Source organism: Lethenteron reissneri, chromosome 55 (assembly GCF_015708825.2).
Source record: "Lethenteron reissneri isolate LAM-NWPU_2019-01 chromosome 55, ASM1570882v1, whole genome shotgun sequence".
Taxonomy (NCBI): Eukaryota; Metazoa; Chordata; class Hyperoartia; order Petromyzontiformes; family Petromyzontidae; genus Lethenteron; species Lethenteron reissneri.
Window position 1 is genome coordinate 12,180,572 of NC_083833.1, and position 19,937 is coordinate 12,200,508.

Consider the following 19,937-nt stretch of genomic DNA (forward strand, 5'->3'; position numbering starts at 1 on the left):
TAGGTGAAAACAAAATAAAAATGAAAACAACTAAATTAAATCACATTTCGGAAGCAACACAAGCCTCCGTCATCAGGTGTGACTGCTCCAGCAAATTACTGTAGCGTATAAAGAGAGCTATTTAGAGACACGTGGTTATTTCCGGTACTAAGGGGGGGAGGAGCCAAGGAGTCGTGGGGGAGGGGAACATTCGGCAGGCCGTGTGGAGTCGCGGGCGGTTGGGCAGGGGATTCGCTGAGTTAAGCCGATAGATAAACATCTTTATCTTTGTGATTTCGGGGGGAGGGTGAGTAGAGTGCCTGTACGATGGATGGGGGGGGGGAGAGTGGGATGGGGGGACAATGTTTGCGCTATTGAAACACCGTTGTACATCAACATTTCTTTATGATGGTGGTGTATAAAGCTGGGAGTAAAAGACTGCAACAATGGATATGACTGTCTAACGGGTTCCGGAGACACTTGTAGAGGTAACTTCTTTATTACACTCCAACACTCCAACTCTCCAACTCTCCAATACTCCTGATACTCTGTTACAGCCTAGGTACACAGCCTAGGTACACAGCCTAGATACTCTACTCTGGCTACGCTCTGGAACTCGCCCTCACAAGGTCGTAGAGTCGGGAGTTCCAGAGTCCCACCACTGGCTCTCACAACATCCCAGGGTCCTCAGATGGCTGGTCTTGTGTCTTGGGTCCTGAGCTACGACTGGCCCTGATCGTCCAGGGAGCTCCCCTTTTATGCCTAGTCCCCAACGAGGGGTGGGGCCGTGTGCGCCCCCAGATATCCCACAGAGCACACACAGCCCCCCCCTTTGGCGGCGCCAAGGGGCTTAAGCGCCTGGGAACCCAACGCCTGGCGCCAAGAGGCTTAAGCGCCTGGGAACCCAACGCCTGGCGCCAATAGGCTTAAGCGCCTGGCCCGCCCAGGGTCCCAGAGCCCCCAGCAGCCCCTCCCTTCTTATGTCACTACAACTGTAAACTATAAGGCAGCTAAAGTTTAACTTGGTTAATGACATCCTTCCAATTATTGCTTCATTTGAAATCATCCTCTCGGTTGAAGTTATGTCTATGTTTCATGGACAAATCTTTGGTAGTATCCAGACGGCTTGCAGAGTACTTTGGTATCGGAGAAAACAATATCATGAGAACCCACTGCAGAAGAATCCGTCCTACCGTGTTTCAAATCTGACTTGTGCTCGCGAATGCGGTCAGATATGTCGTTTCGTTTCCCCGATATAACAGTCACAACAAATGCAACTCAGTTTGTAGACACCAGGGTACTGTAAGTCAGGAATGACATCCTTTACAGATGGGATCAGATCACGGATCTTGTGTACTGTACTGATTTGGACCTGGATCTTGTGTTTAGAGGAATTATTTTCTGCCGGATGGTGGTGGGAATCAGGCTTCAGATAGGAATCTGTGTGGGTGGCCTTCCTGTAGACAAAATATCCCAAAGAGCCATTGGACCTTCTCTCAAACAGAACATCTAAGAATGGTAGCTTGCCATCCTTCTACACTTCCATGGTGAATTTGATGGATGGGTGTATGGAGTTAATGTGGTCGAGAAATTGGTTCAATGCTGGTAGGCCATGTGGTCAAATGACGAAAGTATCATCCATATATTTCTTTCACAGGGAAGGTCACAGGGTGGATGTCTGGATGGCGTCTGTCTCAAATTTCTTCATGAAAACATTGGCTATCACTGGTAACAAGGGGGAACCCATAGGGGTGCCCTCATTTTGTTTGTAGAAGGTACCATTCCAGGTGAAGTACTTGTTGGTGAGGCAGTGCCTAACCAGTGCAGGGACATCAGAGTTCAGTCCATGTTGGACTAAGTCTTCAATTATTGTTGTGGTGTCTGGCACTGGAACCTTGGTGAATAGAGAGACCACGTCAAAACTGACGAGGACATCATCAGGGGACAGTGAAATGTCCTTGACTAGAGAGACCAAGTGAGTTGAATTCAGTACTGCTGAATTGGTCTTGCCAGTGTAATATGAGGATGCACCCGGGAGTAACTGGGCCATGGTGATAGGCTCTGCCGGCAGCCAATGGGACATCGAGCCAGGGGCATAACCCTGTGGCTGCATAGCAACATCTGGAAGGTTCCAGGGGGTGAGGCTGATGATTGGCTGCATGGTATCACGTGGGCCAGGTGTTATAAGGGGTGGAGAGAGACAGCTCCGGGTTAGTGTGGAGAGGGGCTGAGGAGGGACCACGTCTGTGCCACCGGCACGCCAGCGGCCACGTGGCAGACACCGTCAACCAGCAGTATGAGGGAGCGAGGCAGCGAGCGAATGGAGTAACGGGGGAAAGAGAAACCCAGAGTGTGAATGAGCTGTGGAATGAAGAACGAATAAAGAAAAGACAAAAGACACGATATCGTCCGGAGCGAATTTATTACATTGGTGTCAGAAGTGACTTTTGAGACCGCTTGGGCCAAGAACAACGATGTCCAGGCACCTCAAGAAGAAGAACCCACCGGATCCGCCGTTGGACGACGACTCTCTCGACCAGAGCTTGCTGCATCAGGGGGCGATGGCGCCACTTGCGGCGACCGCTGCTGCGCTGGGCGCCGCGCTGCGTGGAGAGGCCGGCGCAGATGCGACTCCGGCTGCGGAGTCGCATCCGTGGGTGGCAGAGCAGATTGAATCTCTCCGCGCGGTGCTGCTGAGCCTCGTCACATTGGTCGCGTCGTCTGCTGCCCCGGGACTGCCTCGGGATGTGGTGCCGAGTGCGGACGACCAGGGCTTCCCTCGGGGGGTCTCGGAGGAGACGGCCGCCATTACGCTCGCCGAGTGGAGTGAACCCGCCATCTTGGGCACGGTCACGGCCGCGCCGCCTGTGGCCGCCATTTTGGTGGAGCCGCGTGTCACGCTGGTGGAGGGAGTGGGCACACCCAAAGATGACAACGGTGGCCGCAGCCATCGCCTCCCCAACATCAAGGAATTTGTTGCCCGTGGTGACTGGAGTGCCTTTACTTGGCGGTTTGAGTTCGCTTTTCGATCTGTGCAGTGGACGGAGGCCGAGGTGTTGGGCGCTTTGCTTACACTGCTGGACGACGTGTCGTTGGCGGTGTTCCGCTCCATCCCGGCCGACAAGAAGAAGACGCTGAAGGACGCGTTCGCTGAGATGGCGGAGGTTTATGAGCCGCCATCAGCCGCTCACAGGAAATTTATGCAGCGGCGTCGGGGACCCGAGGAAACGCCTCTGGCGTATATCGCGGTGCGCTGTTGGCACTCGCGATGGCCGCCTACCCCGATTCCTCCGCCGATCTTTTCGATCCTCTCATCCTTACGAGGATGGTTGAACTGTCGCAAGAAATGGGCATCTCGCTGCCCATGTGTAGTCATGGGCTGCTGACGTCCCGCTGGGTAGCTCGGTGTTAGGACGAAAGTTCAGCTTGCGCCGTTGGGAGCAGATGGCTGCGTGGACGGAGGACCCGGACAAAGATGGCGAACCGCTGGATGGGCCCCATCTCGTCCTTCAGGTACCCCGCACACGCTGCTGGCTCTCTCTCTCCCCGTGCGGTCCCGCACGCTCCGCTGCCCACGCACGCTGGACCCCAGTACGCCTATCGGCCCTGACCACGTGGCAACGGTGCCACTTCTCCCTCCACCGCCAGCGTGGCTCCCTCCGTGGTTCACTCTCTTCTCTCCCCGCTCCTCCTCCGTCTCTCTCACGTGACCCAAACTCCACCTTCTCATACCACCCCTGTCTCCGCCCCCACCCCCACACTCACCACGACGACCAGGCTCTGCCTCTCCAATACACCGGCCCATGTGAGTGGTGCGGAGGCAGCGCCGACCCTGTCCTTGCTCGCATTACAAATGTAACTGCTACCACAGAGGCAACTTAGTTTGTAGACGCCAGGGTACTGTATGTCTGGAACCACATCTTTTACAGACGGGACCAGATCACGGATTTTATGTACTGTGTTGAATCGGACCTGGATCTTGTGTTTTATCAGGATTTTGGAGATATTTTTTGTGACCCCAGCAATGTAGGGTAAGGTGATGATTTTGAAAGGCTCCTCAACAGGTTCCTTCAACAGGATCCGCCAAAACCTCCTACCCATTTCACAAGTAATACTAATCGCATATCTGCATTTCCCATAAATATGCTAAATTCCTCTTGATATGCCAATTATTTTGTCAAGGCGCCCTTCCCCCCTCCATCCCAGCTTAAATAGTCGCTCCAAGCCTGGAGTGTGTCATTCAGACTCTGTCTTCTCGACAGACCTGTTCTTCACCTGAGGACGGCTGCTTGCATTGTGGCGAAAACGTCGTGAGAATTATTTTATTATTTTATTATGTTTTATTTTTATTATTTTATTATTTCCATTCTACGTGACTTTACCGAAAGAACCAAGAAGATGTCTATAAGCTGTTTCATTAGCAGGTGTAGTGGCAAATCGAGCAACAAGTATGGATGCAAAGTAACGCGGGTAGCTGTTTGTAGAGTTGAGTGTGGCACGCGATATGGCCGGGAGGGACAGCAGTAGGATACACAGCAGGAGAATTGCCATCTCCGGGGTACACACAGTTTAACACACAAGCGGAAAATAAAAAAAATCCATATATGTAGGCAGAGCGCGAGAAAACGTCTTGTCGCACTCGTCACACATGCACGGCTTCTCGCCCGTGTGTTAGGTTTGAACAGCCCCCCCCCCCCCCCCCCAGACAGGGACAGCAGATTATTGGAGCGGAGAGGAAAAAACGGATGGGGAATGAGAGGAGAACGAAGGAAGAATGAGCGGAGAAAGGGGATCAGAGGGGGTCTAGGGAGAGATGCTGCATGGAGAAGATGGGACGAGAGAGAAGGGAGGTGGGAGGAGCGGCTTGTTTTCACAGCAGGTGGGGAGAGGGGTTCAGAGTCGCGGTGGCCACATACAGATCACGTGGTTTGCAGAAGGCTTCAGCAAGTTTAGAGAGAGAGAGCAGTAGAGATCTATAGATCAGAGGTGAGGAGCGCAGAGAGGGGAAGGGGTGACCACGTACACACTCGATCACGTGATCTATGTGCGGAAGCTTGAAAACCCGTCGGGTGGTAGAGGGGTACACGACGACAACAACAAAAACTATTGTGGCCGGGTCATTACGTGGCCTGCCCCAACCGTGGGACGGCCACTCCGCCCGCTCCGCCGCGGTGAGCAGCTCCCCACCGGTGCCCATTGACTCGCCAGCCAGCCAGCGCGCTTGTGGTGCCGCCACCGCCAACACCAGCAGCAGCCCCAGCACCTCACCCGGATCCGTTCACACTTCCAACGGAGGCGGTTACGAGACGTCCGCGGAGGAGACGGAGTGACATTAGTTCCGTGTGCAGGTGCTGCGTGGAGGCCTTCATCCAGCAGTGGATTGACCATGGCCGATGACGAATGGCACGAGCGTGGCGCGGCGTCGCCCTGCACGCGTCTCTGCTTGCTCACCGCGCGCGTGACGGCAGTGGCGGCACGGCTCGGCTTCTGTAGTGGAAAAGCGGCCGGAGCTTCGTGCCAGTCCCGGCCCATCGGCGCTGCTCGGTTGTGCTGGTAAAAAAGGGTCGTTCGTGTACGGCAGGGGTGTCCAAACATTTTGCAAAGAGGGCCAAATTTGATAAAGTGAAGATGCCCGGGAGACAATAGTTCCTTCCGACATTTTTTTACCACAAAAGTTACGTGAAAACACACACTGTAATAAAAAAAATTCATTGTCACAATTACCTTTATTTTTCAAATGACAATGTAACCAAATATAAGTCACTCAGGCAGACGTGAACAACTCTAAAAACTCAATTCTGCCTTTCATTCAGTCAGATAACATTGAACAAACTGTATAGAATACTTTAAATTTCCATGAGTTAAATATCTTTACCTCATGAACATTTTAAACAGGAGTTATAAGTAATGCAAAGTGGTCTGTTATCATTAAACTTTAAAATGAGTGAATTTTGCCCTTGCCTTTTACAAGATCTTTCAGAAAGCAATAGTTTGTGTCACATCTACAGGTGCATAACATCAACAGTTATAACCAAATCTTATTCAAGAGTTTAATAAAACAAGTGTGCTTTAGGCTTTTCACTGTTAATAGTGACAGATGATACCGTTCAAAACACTCAATTTCAGATTGATCAAGGAACAGATAACTTGCTGATACTAATGAGAAGGGTGATACTGAGATATAGATTTCAGTGAAGAGACCAGGTCTGGCTTGAGGGCAGTGGTTGAGATGCGTAAAATGTCACGCAAGTGGGAGTCACTCATCCTTGACCTCAATCAGTTCTTATTTAAGTTCATGACTGAGAATGTTTGCTCACACAAATATGTGGAGCCGAATAAGCTCAGCATTTTGTTAGCGAATGACCGCATTTCTGGAAACCTGCTTTTGTCCAGCTGCCAGTAAAAGTCAACAAGATAACACTGCTGGTGTTTTCCGTGGCACTCATCGTCACACTGCAGCTCAATGAGCTCTAGCTGCAGCTGTGGAGGAGCATCATCAGGGTCCACGGAGAAGGGAGAAGAGAAAAGCAACATGTCCTTTTCAATAACTGCACAGTCCCGAAAGCGTTTGTTAAATTCCACAGAAAGAGATGCGATAGCTGTTGCATAACTCTTCATTTGCGCACCGATGTTGTCCTGTGGGAAACTGTCAATGACCTCTTTCAAAGCTGGGAAGTGCGCAGTGCAGGGCTCTGTTTGGGACAAGTGTCTTTGGAAAAGTTGCAGTTTGGTTACAAAGGCCTTGATGTGAGCATATAGCTGGCTCACCACTGCATCTTTTCCTTGAAGATTAACATTCAGCGCATTCAAATGCTTCGTTATGTCAACCAAAAAAGCCAGATTTGCCAACAATACAGGATCGGACAGTTCTTCCATTGGTTGTCCCTTCTCACCCAAAAAATGTCCAATTTCCTCTTTGAGAGAGAAAAATCGCTGCAGTGCGGACCCCCGACTTAGCCACCTCACATCGTTGTGATATATTACGTCACCGTATTCAGACTGGATGTCACGCAAGAACTGCTGAAACTGTCAGTGGTATAGAGCTTTAGAGCGAATATAATTGATTGCCTTTGCAACTGGTTTCATAACATCGTCAAATTTGAGATGTTTGGCGCAGACAGCCTGCTGGTGAATGATACAGTGAAGTTTAAAAGCGTTGCCTGCTTCTTCGCTGACTTTATTGCAGATCAGTGTGGACAATCCACTTCGCTCACCAGCCATGGCAGGCGCACCATCGGTAATGATCCCAGAAACTTTACTCCATGGTAGTTTCATATCAACAGCTTCACAAACAGAAACGAAAAAATCTGTTCCTCTGGTTTGCCCTTTAAGGCTTTTGAGGTCAAGCAGCTCCTCTGTCACGTTCATGTTGTCATCAACTCCTCTTAAAAAAATAATTAGTTGTGCAGTGTCAGATGCATCATTGCAGGCTGATGAGAAATAATCAAAAGCCACTCCCCTGTCCCCCAGTTGTCTCTGAATATCTGACGATATGTCAACTCTCCGTGCCACAGTGTTGCATGCCAGGCAAACATTCATAAATTCTTGCTTCTTCTCAGGGCAAATGTTCTCCACCATTTTCATGACAGTCTTGATAAATGCACCTTCAGTAAAAGGTTTGCCATGTCTAGCTATTAACATGGCCACTTCGTAGCTGGCTTTGGTGATGTTTTCCTTTGACTCACCGGCCCGCGTGAAGAATCGCTGTTGCGATGGCAGAGCAGCACGGAGTTGCTTCACTTTTTCAGCGCGGTCACTCCCTGTTAGCTTGTTGTATGTTGTAGCATGTTTAGTCTTGTAGTGTCTCTTTATGTTGAAATCCTTAAAAAAAGGCATCCGTCTCTTTACAAATTAGACAAACACAATTGCCTCGATTTCCAGTGAAGAAGTATTGTAATTCCAACTGCAATCGCCATGGCAGAAATAATTCGAGAAGGGTTCGCGGCACGTATGCAAAGCCAGAGGGCATTAGAATGGTGCTGCCACCGTGTGGCGGAAGGAGGAAGTTTTATGATTTATTTATTCTGACAGAGATAGCGAGCCATAAATAACACATTATAAGACCGAAGCTGCGGGCCGTATGAAATCTGACCGTGTGCCGTGATTGGCCCGCGGGCCGGACTTTGGACATGCCTGGTGTACGGCTTACTAAACTACTCCTTTGCCAGTCCCAAAATGAGAATAGGTTTTCCCCTTTTTTCTGGCAACAAAACAGGTGTCAAGATGTTAAAACACCAAACTGAAACCTTTTACAAGGAATCACGTCTGTACTCTTTGGTTATTTCGGTAAAGTCACGTAGGTAGAAAAATAAAATAAAATAAAAAATAAAATATCACGACGTTTCGATCGCAACACAAGCGGTCGTCCTCAGGCGGAAAAAAAAATATCCAGCAGTGGAACTGCTGAACCAGGAAGAACACCGCGAGAGAGGTGTTACAACAAGAGGTTGTATATGTTGGCAGCTACATCGCCTGAGGACGACCGCTTGTGTTGCGATCGAAACGTCGTGATATATTATTTTTATTTTATTTTTATACCTACGTGACTTTACCGAAAGAACCAAAGAGTCTGGATTCCTGCAGTCACGAAAGCTTACAATCAAGATTGAATCACGTCTCCAGAGTATGTTTTTGCAAATAAAAACATACATGATAATATATGCATCCTCTGGTCTAACACAATTTTTTAAACTGGGCTCAAAAGAAAGCTGTCTCTGGTGTGGACCAATCAGTTTCAAAGACAATGCCATATATTATAAGTTTGGTGTTTTAACATCTTAACACCTGTTTTGTTCCCAAAAAAGGGGAAAACCTATTCTCATACTAAACTATTGTTACGTCACCAGGTAAGGCCCAACTGAGCTGCTTTGTGGATCTTTTTCAGAAGCGACCCCTGGCTATCACAAATGATGGTTCAACGAAGTAACCGGCTTATCATCATCATCACGTGAAAATTTAAAGCAGGAAACAAATACTCCAAATGCGCGATGGTGATTCTAAAATATGGAAGGGAAAATCGGAGGACCCAGTCAAAAATCCAAGCGAGAGACGCAAACTCCAAATATGCAGCAGCAGCAGGCATCGTCAGGGTCAGGATCGAATCCACGACCTCCTGCATACCAGGCGAGGTAGTCAACGCGACTTGTGTGGCAACGGTGCCATTTGAGCCCTCAGCGTGGCCGCGTCCCCGCTCAGTGCCTGGCACCATCGCCACGCGTGACCGAACACACACGCGTGGCCGTCACCACGCATGACCGGACACACACGCATGACCATCACAATGCATGACCGGACACACACGCATGACTGGGCACACACGCATGACCATCACAGTGCGTGACCGGACACACACGCATGACCGGACACACACGCATGACCATCACAATGCGTGACCGGACACACATGCGTGACTGGACACACACGCATGACCATCACAATGCGTGACCGGACACACACGCATGACCGGACACACACGCATGACCATCACAATGCATGACCGGACACACACGCATGACTGGGCACACACGCATGACCATCACAGTGCGTGACCGGACACACATGCGTGACTGGACACACACGCATGACCATCACAATGCGTGACCGGACACACACGCATGACCGGACACACACGCATGACCATCACAATGCGTGACCGGACACACGTGTGACTGGACACACACGCATGACCATCAGAATGCGTGATCGGACACACACGCATGACTGGACACACACGCATGACTGGACACACACGCATGACCATCACAATGCGTGACCGGACAAACCCGCATGACTGGACACACACGCATGACCATCACAATGCGTGACCGGACACACACGCGTGACTGGACACACACGCATGACCATCACAATGCGTGACCGGACACACACGCATGACCGGACACACACGCATGACCATCACAATGCGTGACCGGACACACACGCGTGACTGGACACACACACATGACCATCACAATGCGTGACCGGACACACACGCATGACCAGACACACACGCATGACCATCACAATGCGTGACCGGACACACACGCATGACCGTACACACACGCATGACCATCACAATGCGTGACTGGACACACACGCATGACCATCACAATGCGTGACCAGACACACACGCATGACCGGACACACACGTATGACCATCACAATGCGTGACCGGACACACACGTGTGACTGGACACACACGCATGACCATCACAATGCGTGATCGGACACACACGCATGACCGGACACACACGCATGACCATCACAATGCGTGACCAGACACACACGCATGACCATCACAATGCGTGACCGGACACACACGTGTGACTGGACACACACGCATGACCATCACAATGCGTAATCGGACACACACGCATGACCATCACAATGCGTGACCGGACACACACGCATGACCATCACAATTAATGACCGTCGCCACACGTAATCGTCACCACGCGAGAACGGCACCACGCATGGGGCCCTTGCACAACCGCAAACGAGAAGAGTGCCGAGCAGTCCTTCCCCCCTTTTTTAACGTACAGTGTGAATGAAGTGCAAAACACACACACACGGATAGACCATGCCTGCTGGTGACAACGACTACAAATGTGTACATATATATTTATTCTGTATTATGTTATCGCGTGACCGATGGAAACGCGCTCGGACGTAGCACCCGTCGGCAGTGGTTCGGCTAATCGGCACCTTTGCGTTGCCCACCGTTAATATTGCACCTCGCCTGTTGGGCGTCACCACCCATACCCACCCCCCCCCCGTTGGACTCTATTCCTAGGCTCCTAGGCTCCCATGCGTGCCCCCCCCCCCACCCTCGCGTGGCATGGGGGAGGCCCTCATCCAGCAGTGGATAGACCAAGCACTGAGAGTCGTTATTGCACCCCACGGCTCAAGCCCGCGCCATCCCTGTTAGTATCACACGGTACACCACATCCTGTATAGCGCTCGCCTCTAGGAGGCCTTTGGCGTGACCGGACACACACGCGTGACTGGACACACACGTGTGACTGGACACACATGCATGACCATCACAATGCGTGACCGGACACACACGAATGACCGGACACACACGCATGACCATCACAATGCGTGACCGGACACACACGTGTGACTGGACACACATGCATGACCATCACAATGTGTGACCGGACACACACGCATGACCGGAGACACACGCATGACCGGACACACATACGTGACTGGACACACACGCATGACCATCACAATGCGTGACCGGACACACACGCGTGACCGGACACACACGCGTGACTGGACACACACGCATGACCATCACAATGCGTGATCGGACACACACGCATGACCGGACACACACGCGTGACTGGACACACACACATGACCATCACAATGCGTGACCGGACACACGCAATGCCGGACACACACGCATGACCATCAAATTGCGTGACTGGACACACACGCATGACCATCAAAATGCGTGACTGGACACACACGCATGACCATCACAATGCGTGATCGGACACACACGCATGACCGGACACACACGCATGACCGGACACACACGCATGACCATCACAATGCATGACCGGACACACACGCATGACCATCACAATGCATGACCGGACACACACGCATGACCGGACACGCACGCATGACCATCACAATGCGTGACCGGACACACACGCATGACCATCACAATTAATGACCGTCACCACACGTAATCGTCACCACGCGAGAACGGCACCACACATGGGGCCCTTGCACAACCGCAAACGAGAAGAGTGCCGAGCAGTCCTTCCCCCCTTTTTTAACGTACAGTGTGAATGAGGTTCAAAACACACACACACGGATAGACCATGCCTGCTGGTGACAACGACTACAAATGTGTACATATATATTTACTCTGTATTACGTTATCGCGTGACCGATAGAAACGCGCTCGGACGTAGCACCCGTCGGCAGTGGTTCGGCTAATCGGCACCTTTGCGTTGCCCACCGTTAATATTGCACCTCGCCTGTTGGGCGTCACCACCCATACCCCCCCCCCCTCCGTTGGACTCTAGGGGGAGGCCCTCATCCAGCAGTGGATAGACCAAGCACTGAGAGTCGTTATTGCACCCCACGGCTCAAGCCCGCGCCATCCCTGTTAGTATCACACGGTACATCACATCCTGTATAGTGCTCGCCTCTAGGGGGCCTTTGGCTCCCTACCCAAAACCCCTAGACACTAGCCCCTAGCCACGAGCCCCTAGCCACGAGCCACTATCCACTCTCCCCTATCCACCAGTCTCTTATCCCCTATCTGCTAGTCTCTTATCCCCTATCCGCTAGTCTCTATCCCCTATCCGCTAGCCTCTATCCCCTATCCGCTAGCCTCTATCTCCTATCTCCTATCCGCTAGTCTCTATCCCCTATCTGCTCATCCCTATCCCTTGGCCACTATCCCCCAGACTCGGTGTGAGCGAGAAATGCGAGGAGGAGCCGCGCCGTCTCGTGGGGCCGCTCCATCGTCACCGTGTGGCCGCAGTCGTCCAGCAGCTCCACACGGCACCGCGGCAGCACCGCCGAGAGCAGCACCGCGCCGGACACGTCCAGCACCTGGGGGCCGCAACGTGAACGTGGTCGTCATCAACGTGGTCATCAACGTGGTCATCAACGTGGTCGTCATCAACGTGGTCGTCATCAACGTGGTCATCAACGTGGTCATCAACGTGGTCGTCGGCAACGTCGCCAAAGTCATCATCAACGTCGTCGACGTCATCATTATAATTTTCGTGGTCATCGCCAGAGTAGCTGGGGGGGGGGGTCTCACCTGGTCCTGCTTGCCCCAGACGACGAGGGTCGGGGCCGTTATGAGGTGCATCGTCTCGTGGAGACGGAATCGCGACCGCTCGGCTGTTATCGCCGTGAGCACTGCGCAGACAGAGACACCGGTTCAACACCACCACCACTACCACCACAACAACAACAACCGCCATTCTCCACTATGTGGCGGTGACGTCACCACAGCACTTATGCCAGGCTAGGTGCACGTTAAGGCCATGTGAAGTGTCGAATGCCCGCTGCCAGAAGGTCACGGGACAGACTCACGTGCCATGGGTTGACTGAGATGACTGGCCAATGCACCACCTGTGATGCCTACTGTGCCAACTTGCTGTGTTTTAGCCACCCGGCGCTCCGCTCATTGTTGTGAGTGTCGCTCCGCCATCCTCCGTTGTTGTTGGAGGGCGACTGCCTCCAACTGCCCAGTAGCGTCCTTCACGAGCCTTCTCCACAGAGGCCGATCTTGACACAGTTGGTACCAGTCATCGGCAAGTCCACTCAGCTCCACGTCCTCCTGTACCACATCACTCCATCTCTTCTCTAGCCCATGCCGCGCCCGTTTAGCCCCCTCTATCTGGCTGAACAAAAGCTGTTTAAGCATGCGGTGGCTGGACATGCAGGCTACATGACCCAGCCAATGCAGCCTTGCCTGCCAGAGGAGCTCACCGATGGGACTTTTTCCAGATCTTTCAAGGAATGTGTGAGCTCCTCACACAATCCAGCCTGGTTAAACCCAAAATGGATCATAGGCAGACCAGCCTAAATGTTTCTAACTGGCGAAAATGTTCCATTAGGGGTGTCCACGTTTCGCAAGCGTAGAGAAGGGATGGCATGATGGTGGCCGAGAAGATCTGAAGTTTTGTGTGGAGCAACGGACCAGGTAGCTTCCACATAGCATTACAAAGGTGATGACAAAATAATGCCGCTTGACTGATTCGGAGTGAGACCTCTGCTGTCAAACTAGAGCCGGTCATGAACACCCTGCCCAGATATGGGAAACTCTCCACTCTCTTCACAACTACCCCATCACCAATTGGGAGTTGTGGGGGTGGAGTGTCTGATGGTACAATATATCCAGGCAAATGCTTAGTTTTGGTGGGGCTGATGGTAAGGCCCAACCTCTTAGTGGCATGCTCCAGGTTCAACAGCAGCGCCTCCAACTCCTCTGCTGTAGCAGATGGACAGGGCGATAATCCTTGCCAGGACCTTTCCCGGCACACTGAGGAGTGATATGCCCCCTGTAAACTTAATTTGGAGCTTTCGTGACTGCAGGAATTCTTTGGTTCTTTCGGTAAAGTCACGTACGTGACTTTACCGAAAGAACCAAAGAATAATGCCTCCTGTAGTTGTTACAGTCTGTGCGGTTCCCCTTCTTAAAGAGGAGGACCACCAGGGCATCCTTCCAATCCTGCAGAACCCGTCCAGTGGTCCAGACTGGCACCTCAGCCAGCCACAAACAGGGGGTGGACTTCTTCCAATATTTGAGGCACTGCATCATCAGCAGGGTCATCCCCACTCTCATGATGTTTTCCAGGCTTAGGGATTTCCCTTTCCCCAAGAACTCACAGAAATGCTCAGCAAACCTGCAAACCTGTTCCTGGGGGTCAGAGATTGGATCACCGTTCTTTCCCCTATGATGGTAATGGGTGTGGCGCTGCAGGTTACTTTTTAAATGGAGTAAAAGAGTGATTTGTGATCACGGGCCACTGAGGCAAATTCCATTTCCTCAGCAGCAACCTGTGACCACCACCTATCCTTGCAGTGCCTCACGGCTCTCCGAACCTCCGAGCGAAGGCTGCGGTAAGCCTCCTCATTCTCTGACATGGGATGCTGTCAGTCAGGGCCTCTGGGGAAGTTTGGACCGTGTACCCAAAGCAGCCATTGCAGCTGCATGAGCCACAGTTCTAAACCTCGCCCATTTCCCCTTGGCATCAGGAGGAGTAGGGACGATGCCAACCCCAGCTGCAAGCAATGATGAAATTCTTGCTTGCAACTTTAATCAGCTAGCTGAGACCAGGCCACTATGGGTTTGAATAGGGTCCTGGGTGTATATCCACCACCAGAGTGGAAGAATGGCAGACGCATCTTACAGATAACAAGTCGATGGTCAGTGGGCAGATCAGCTCCACGGTAGGTTCTGGTGTCAAGGACATGGGCCCACTGTTCCGTCACTATATACTCCAGCATATGTTCTTGTTTGGACCCGTCATATATGGGCTGCACAAAAGTCTCCTACCGTTGTTATTGATCTGATCTGGCCCATGCCATCCAATCACTCCAGACCAGGTGCCAGCATCATGACCAACTCGGGCATTGAGGTCACCCAACAAGATGACTCTATCCCAAGGGGCCACTTTAGCCAGCACCTGTGACAGGTCATAGAAGGCATTTGACTCATCGGCCTTGCCTGCATCCCTCTACGGATGTTCGTCTTCGGTGGGGGCATAAGTAACCACGACCACCACTCCTCACCTCCGGTTGATGGGAAAGCGAGCCCAAAGTAGCCTGGGGCTTACAGCTTCCCACACCTCACCGCCACGCTCCCACGCCCCTTTCATTCTTTTGTTCAGAAGAAGAGCCAAATCCTCACTTGAGGCTGAGTCGACCTGGGAAAGCCCAGCACCAGTTCAGATAATCACCACTGGTGTTGACCGTGAGTGGGAATGGATCTCGGGTCGCCGGGTTCGTACAACACAACCACCACCGCCACCACCACCACGTGTTGCAAATCCCCACTCCACCCAACTCCCCACCCTAACCCCCTAACCATGGTGATGGCGGTGGCGATGGTGGTTGTGCTAGTAGTGAAGATGGTTGTGGTGGTAGTGGTGATCTTGGTGATGATGATGGTGGTAGTGGAGATGGTGGTGGTGATGATGATGGTGATAGTGGATAGTGGAGATGGTCAGGGTGGTGGTGGCGGTAGTGGAGATTGTCATGGTAGTGGTGATGGTGGTAGTGGAAATGGTCGTGGTGGTGGTGATGATGATGGTGGTGGTGATGATGATGATGATGGTGGTGGTGGTGGTGATGATGATTATGGTGGTGATGATGGTGGTGGTGATGATGGTGGTAGTGGAGATGGTTATGGTAGTCGTGGTGCTGATGGTTGTGGTGGTGATGATGGTGGTAATGTAGATGGTCTTGGTTGTGTTGGTGGTTGCAGTGGTGATCGTGTTGATGGTGGTGATGGCGGTGATGGCGGTGAAGGTGGTGGATGCACGCCACTCACGCTGGAGGTAGAAATCGTTGTGGTCACGCCGCACATCCACCATGGCCTGCAGGATCTGTAGCAACGACCACGCGCAGAGGAGGGGCAACCACCCACGCCACCCATTAACGCTCACCCATGCTCTCCCGCAATGCTCGCCCACGCTCACCTGCAACACTCACCCACGCTCGGCCGCAACGCTCGCCCACGCTCACCCATTAATGCTCGCCAGAATACGCACGCAATGTTCGCTCACATGGGGGTGGACTAGCTGTGGTTGTCCACTATGTCATGCCCCAAGCCACATGGCGAGATAATGCCTAGCGATGGCATGGACGTTTCTGTGTGGTGAGTCTATGGGTCTCTGTGTGAGTTTGTGGGTTTTTGTGTGAGTCTATGGGTTTCTGTGTGAGTCTATGGGTCTCTGTGTGAGTCTATGGGTCTCCGTGTGAGTCTATGGGTCTCTGTGTGAGTCTATGGGTCTCTGTGTGAGTCTATGGGTCTCTGTGTGAGTCTATGGGTCTCTGTGTGAGTCTATGGGTCTCTGTGTGAGTCTATGGGTCTCTGTGTGCGTCTGCAGGGGTCCATGTGAGCCTACGGGCGCATCTGCACTTCGCACCTGCTGCGGCAGCTTGAAGCTGTACGTCACCAGCTGCAGCATGCGTGCCACCTGCGCAGGCGAGCGCGGGATCAGGGAGACGCCGGTGAAATCGCCCGCGGCCTCGGCTGCCCGCAGCTCCCCCACGAAGCGGCTCTCCGTCGGCGCATCCAGACCTGGGAGGGGCGGGGGGACCGCGGCGTGGTGCCGACATGTTCACTGTCACGCCGGTTCCATGGGCACGTCACCGCCACGATGAGCATGGCGCCCGTGAGTGCGGCGCTGTGAGTGAGCGAGGCTGCGTGTCGCACCATGAGTGTTGTGCTGCGTGTGGCACTGCACCCACCGGCGGGACAAATGAGAGTGAGTGTGTGGACATCCCCGGGGTGGGTGGCTGCGTAGACACCAGCGACGCCGCCACCCATGGACGTGCCCAGGAGATGGAACGGAGCCGCGTCCAGCCCCACCGCAGCCACAAACTGTGCAGGGCAGCGTGGGTTAGAGAGCTCGCGATCGTCACGCACGCTACAAAGGTCCCCCGAGAAGCCTCTTAACAGACTGTAGTGGCAAGTGCCGTCAGCGAGCGACGCCCATGAAGGCCGGCGCGACACACGAGAGGGTGGGGGACCAGCACCACGCCCGGCCGAACTTTGTCTTCCCGGTTCAAATATTCGTCACTGTTATTGGCCGTTATTGGGAATCAAACTCGGGTTGCCGGGTCCGTAGCGCAGCGTGCACCACCACGCGCGCACACCCCCACACACCCCACCTGCTTGATGCGGATGACTTGCCCCTGCAGGGAGTAGTCGTCACCATGTGCGCGCGTCGTCCCTTCGTGACCCGGCATGTCCACACACACCACGTGGCGGTCACGTGGCAGGAACTGCGGAGACAAAGACACACCCCCCCCACCCCAACCATGCAGTGGTCAGTCACCTACATGGTCACTCTTCTAGCGCTGCTACCGCTTTCACTGTTCCCGTAAACTTAACGTGCCGATTCCTCCTCCAACTGTTGCTGCCAGACACTTTGCTATCTTATACACCGTGGTCAACAAGCACCACAAACTCGACACTCATTCACGCACACACTCTACAGAACTTACTGCTGTGAGGCACAAGCGTCATCACTGCGCCACCACCTTGTGCCACCCTGCACCACCGCCTCGGCACTACCACCCTGAGCCACCACCCCAAGCCACCACCGAGCATTACCACCACCCTACACTACTACCACCACGAGCCACTACCCCTGCACTACCACCCTGAGCCACCGCCCCAAGTCACAACCCCGAGCCACCACCCCCGCACCCCCACCAACCGGCGCCGCACCCTCACCCGCAGCAGGGGCAGCCACATGTCCTTGTTGGCGGAGAACGCGTGCAGGAAAAGGAGGCTGGGCCGTGTTCCGGTGGCACCACCACCACCATCGCCGCCGCCGGCACGCCGGCCCAGCTCCGAGTAGCAAAACGTGAAGGCCCCACAGTGGCACTCGCGTATCTGGAAGCCCAGCTGGGTTCGCCAGTACCTGACAGGGGAAGGGGAACACGGGACGGGGGGCATGGGGTGGACACAAATGGACACAGAGGGGTGGGGGGCACACGGAGACACCGTCATGGTGAGTGGTGCAGACACGCGGGGACGCTGTGGCTTAAGAGGACCCTCCCCAGTGGCAGCCGTCCCTGTGCGGCCTGCAGGGGACACTCGGCACCACCCCAGCAGGGGGGGTGGGGAGGGGTCACATCGTGGGCACGGGGCTCGGGGTAAAGTCAGTGGGGTCAGGGTGGGGTCAGGGTGTCAAAAAGACGAGGGTGGGGTGTGGAGTGAGGGCAGGATGATGACAGGGTGAGTGTGGGGTGAGTGTGGGGTGAGGCCAGGATGATAGGGTGAGTGCGGGGTGAGTGTGGGGATGATGATAGGGTGAGTGTGTGGTGAGTGTGGGGTGAGTGTGGGGTGAGTGTGGGGTGAGTGTGGGGTGAGTGTGGGGTGAGTGTGGGGTGAGCGTGGCGTGAGTGTGGGGTGAGGGCGCGAGGGGTCACCCACCAGTCGTGCAGGTAGAGGAATGCCGACGGCTGGAAGAGCCAGTAGTACGCAAAGAGTAGCAGCGGCAGGGACAGGGTCAAGGTCATCGGGTCAAGGGGCAGGGGCAGGCCCGACAGGGACTCCAGCATCCTGATAGACATGGGGACACGGCAGGGGCGGACACATCACGGGGTGAGTGGGTAGATGTGTGGGGGGTGAGTGGGCGAGTGTGTGACTGTGTGGGGTGTAAGTGGGTGGGTGAGTGGGCGAGTGGGCGGGTGTGTGGGTGAGTGGGTGTGTGAGTGGGTGGGTGGGTGTGTGGGGGGGTGAATGGATGGGTGTGTGGGTGAGTGAGTGTGTGAGTGGGGGGTGACTGGGTGAGTGGGTGTGTGAGTGGGTGTGTGAGTGAATGGATGGGTGTGTGTGTGCCTGTGTGGGTGAGTGTCTGACGGTGTGAGTGGGTGGGTGTGTGGTGGGGGGGGAGGTGATTGTATGGGCGAGTGGGTCGGTGTGTGGGGGGTGAGTGGGGGGCATGTGTGTGTGGGTGAGTGGGGGGTGAGTGGGTGGGTGGTTGAGTGTATGGGTGACTGCGAGTGTGTGGGTAACTGTCTGGGTATTTTGTACCATCGGACACTCCACCCCCACAGCAGTTGTGGAGAGAGTGGAGAGTTTCCCAAACCTTGGCAGTGTGCTCATGACCGGCTCTGGTTTAACAGCAGAGGTCTCACTCCGAATCAGTCGAGTGGCATTATTTTTTCATCGGTTGCGTAACGCTGTGTGGAAGCTACCTGGTCTATCGCTCCACACAAAGCTTCAGGTCTTCTCGGCCAGTCATTCCCTCCCTTCTCTACGCTTGCAGAACGTGGATCCCCCTAAGGGAACATTTTTGCTGGTTATAAACATTTAGACTGGTCTGCCTACAATCTATCCTGGGTTTCACCAGGCTGGATTGTGTGAGCTCTCAAATCCTTGAAAGATGTGGAAAAAGTCCCATCGGTGAGCTGCCCGAGAGGCACGGCTGCATTGGCTGGGTCATGTAGCCCACATGCCCAGCCACCACATGCCTGAAAAGCTTTTGTTTGGCCGGATCGAGGGGGCTAAATGGGCACGGCACGGGCGAGAGAAAAGATGGAGTGATGTGGTACAGGAGGACGTGGAGCTGAGTGGACTTGCCAATGACTGGTACCAGCGATGTCAAGATCGGCCTCTGTGGAGGAGGCTCGTGAAAGACGCTACTGGGCAGTTGGAGGCAGTCGCCCTCCAATAATGGAGGGTGGATGAGCGACGCTCACAACAATGAGCGGAGCGCCGGGTG

General features: G+C 53.6%; 1 protein-coding gene across 1 annotated transcript; it reads right to left on the reverse strand.

Moving 5' to 3' along the window:
- Positions 1 to 10,579: 10,579 nt before the first annotated feature.
- Positions 10,580 to 18,800, reverse strand: LOC133356716 (monoacylglycerol lipase abhd6-A-like). Its single transcript, XM_061574360.1, has 8 exons — positions 18,644 to 18,800; positions 17,939 to 18,128; positions 17,371 to 17,484; positions 16,948 to 17,080; positions 16,623 to 16,777; positions 16,025 to 16,079; positions 12,782 to 12,882; positions 10,580 to 12,567 (listed from the first exon to the last, which is right to left on the reverse strand). Exons 1-8 carry the CDS (start codon positions 18,781 to 18,783, stop codon positions 12,409 to 12,411), a joined length of 1,047 nt encoding a protein of 348 aa, XP_061430344.1. The 5' UTR covers positions 18,784 to 18,800; the 3' UTR covers positions 10,580 to 12,408.
- Positions 18,801 to 19,937: the final 1,137 nt, after the last annotated feature.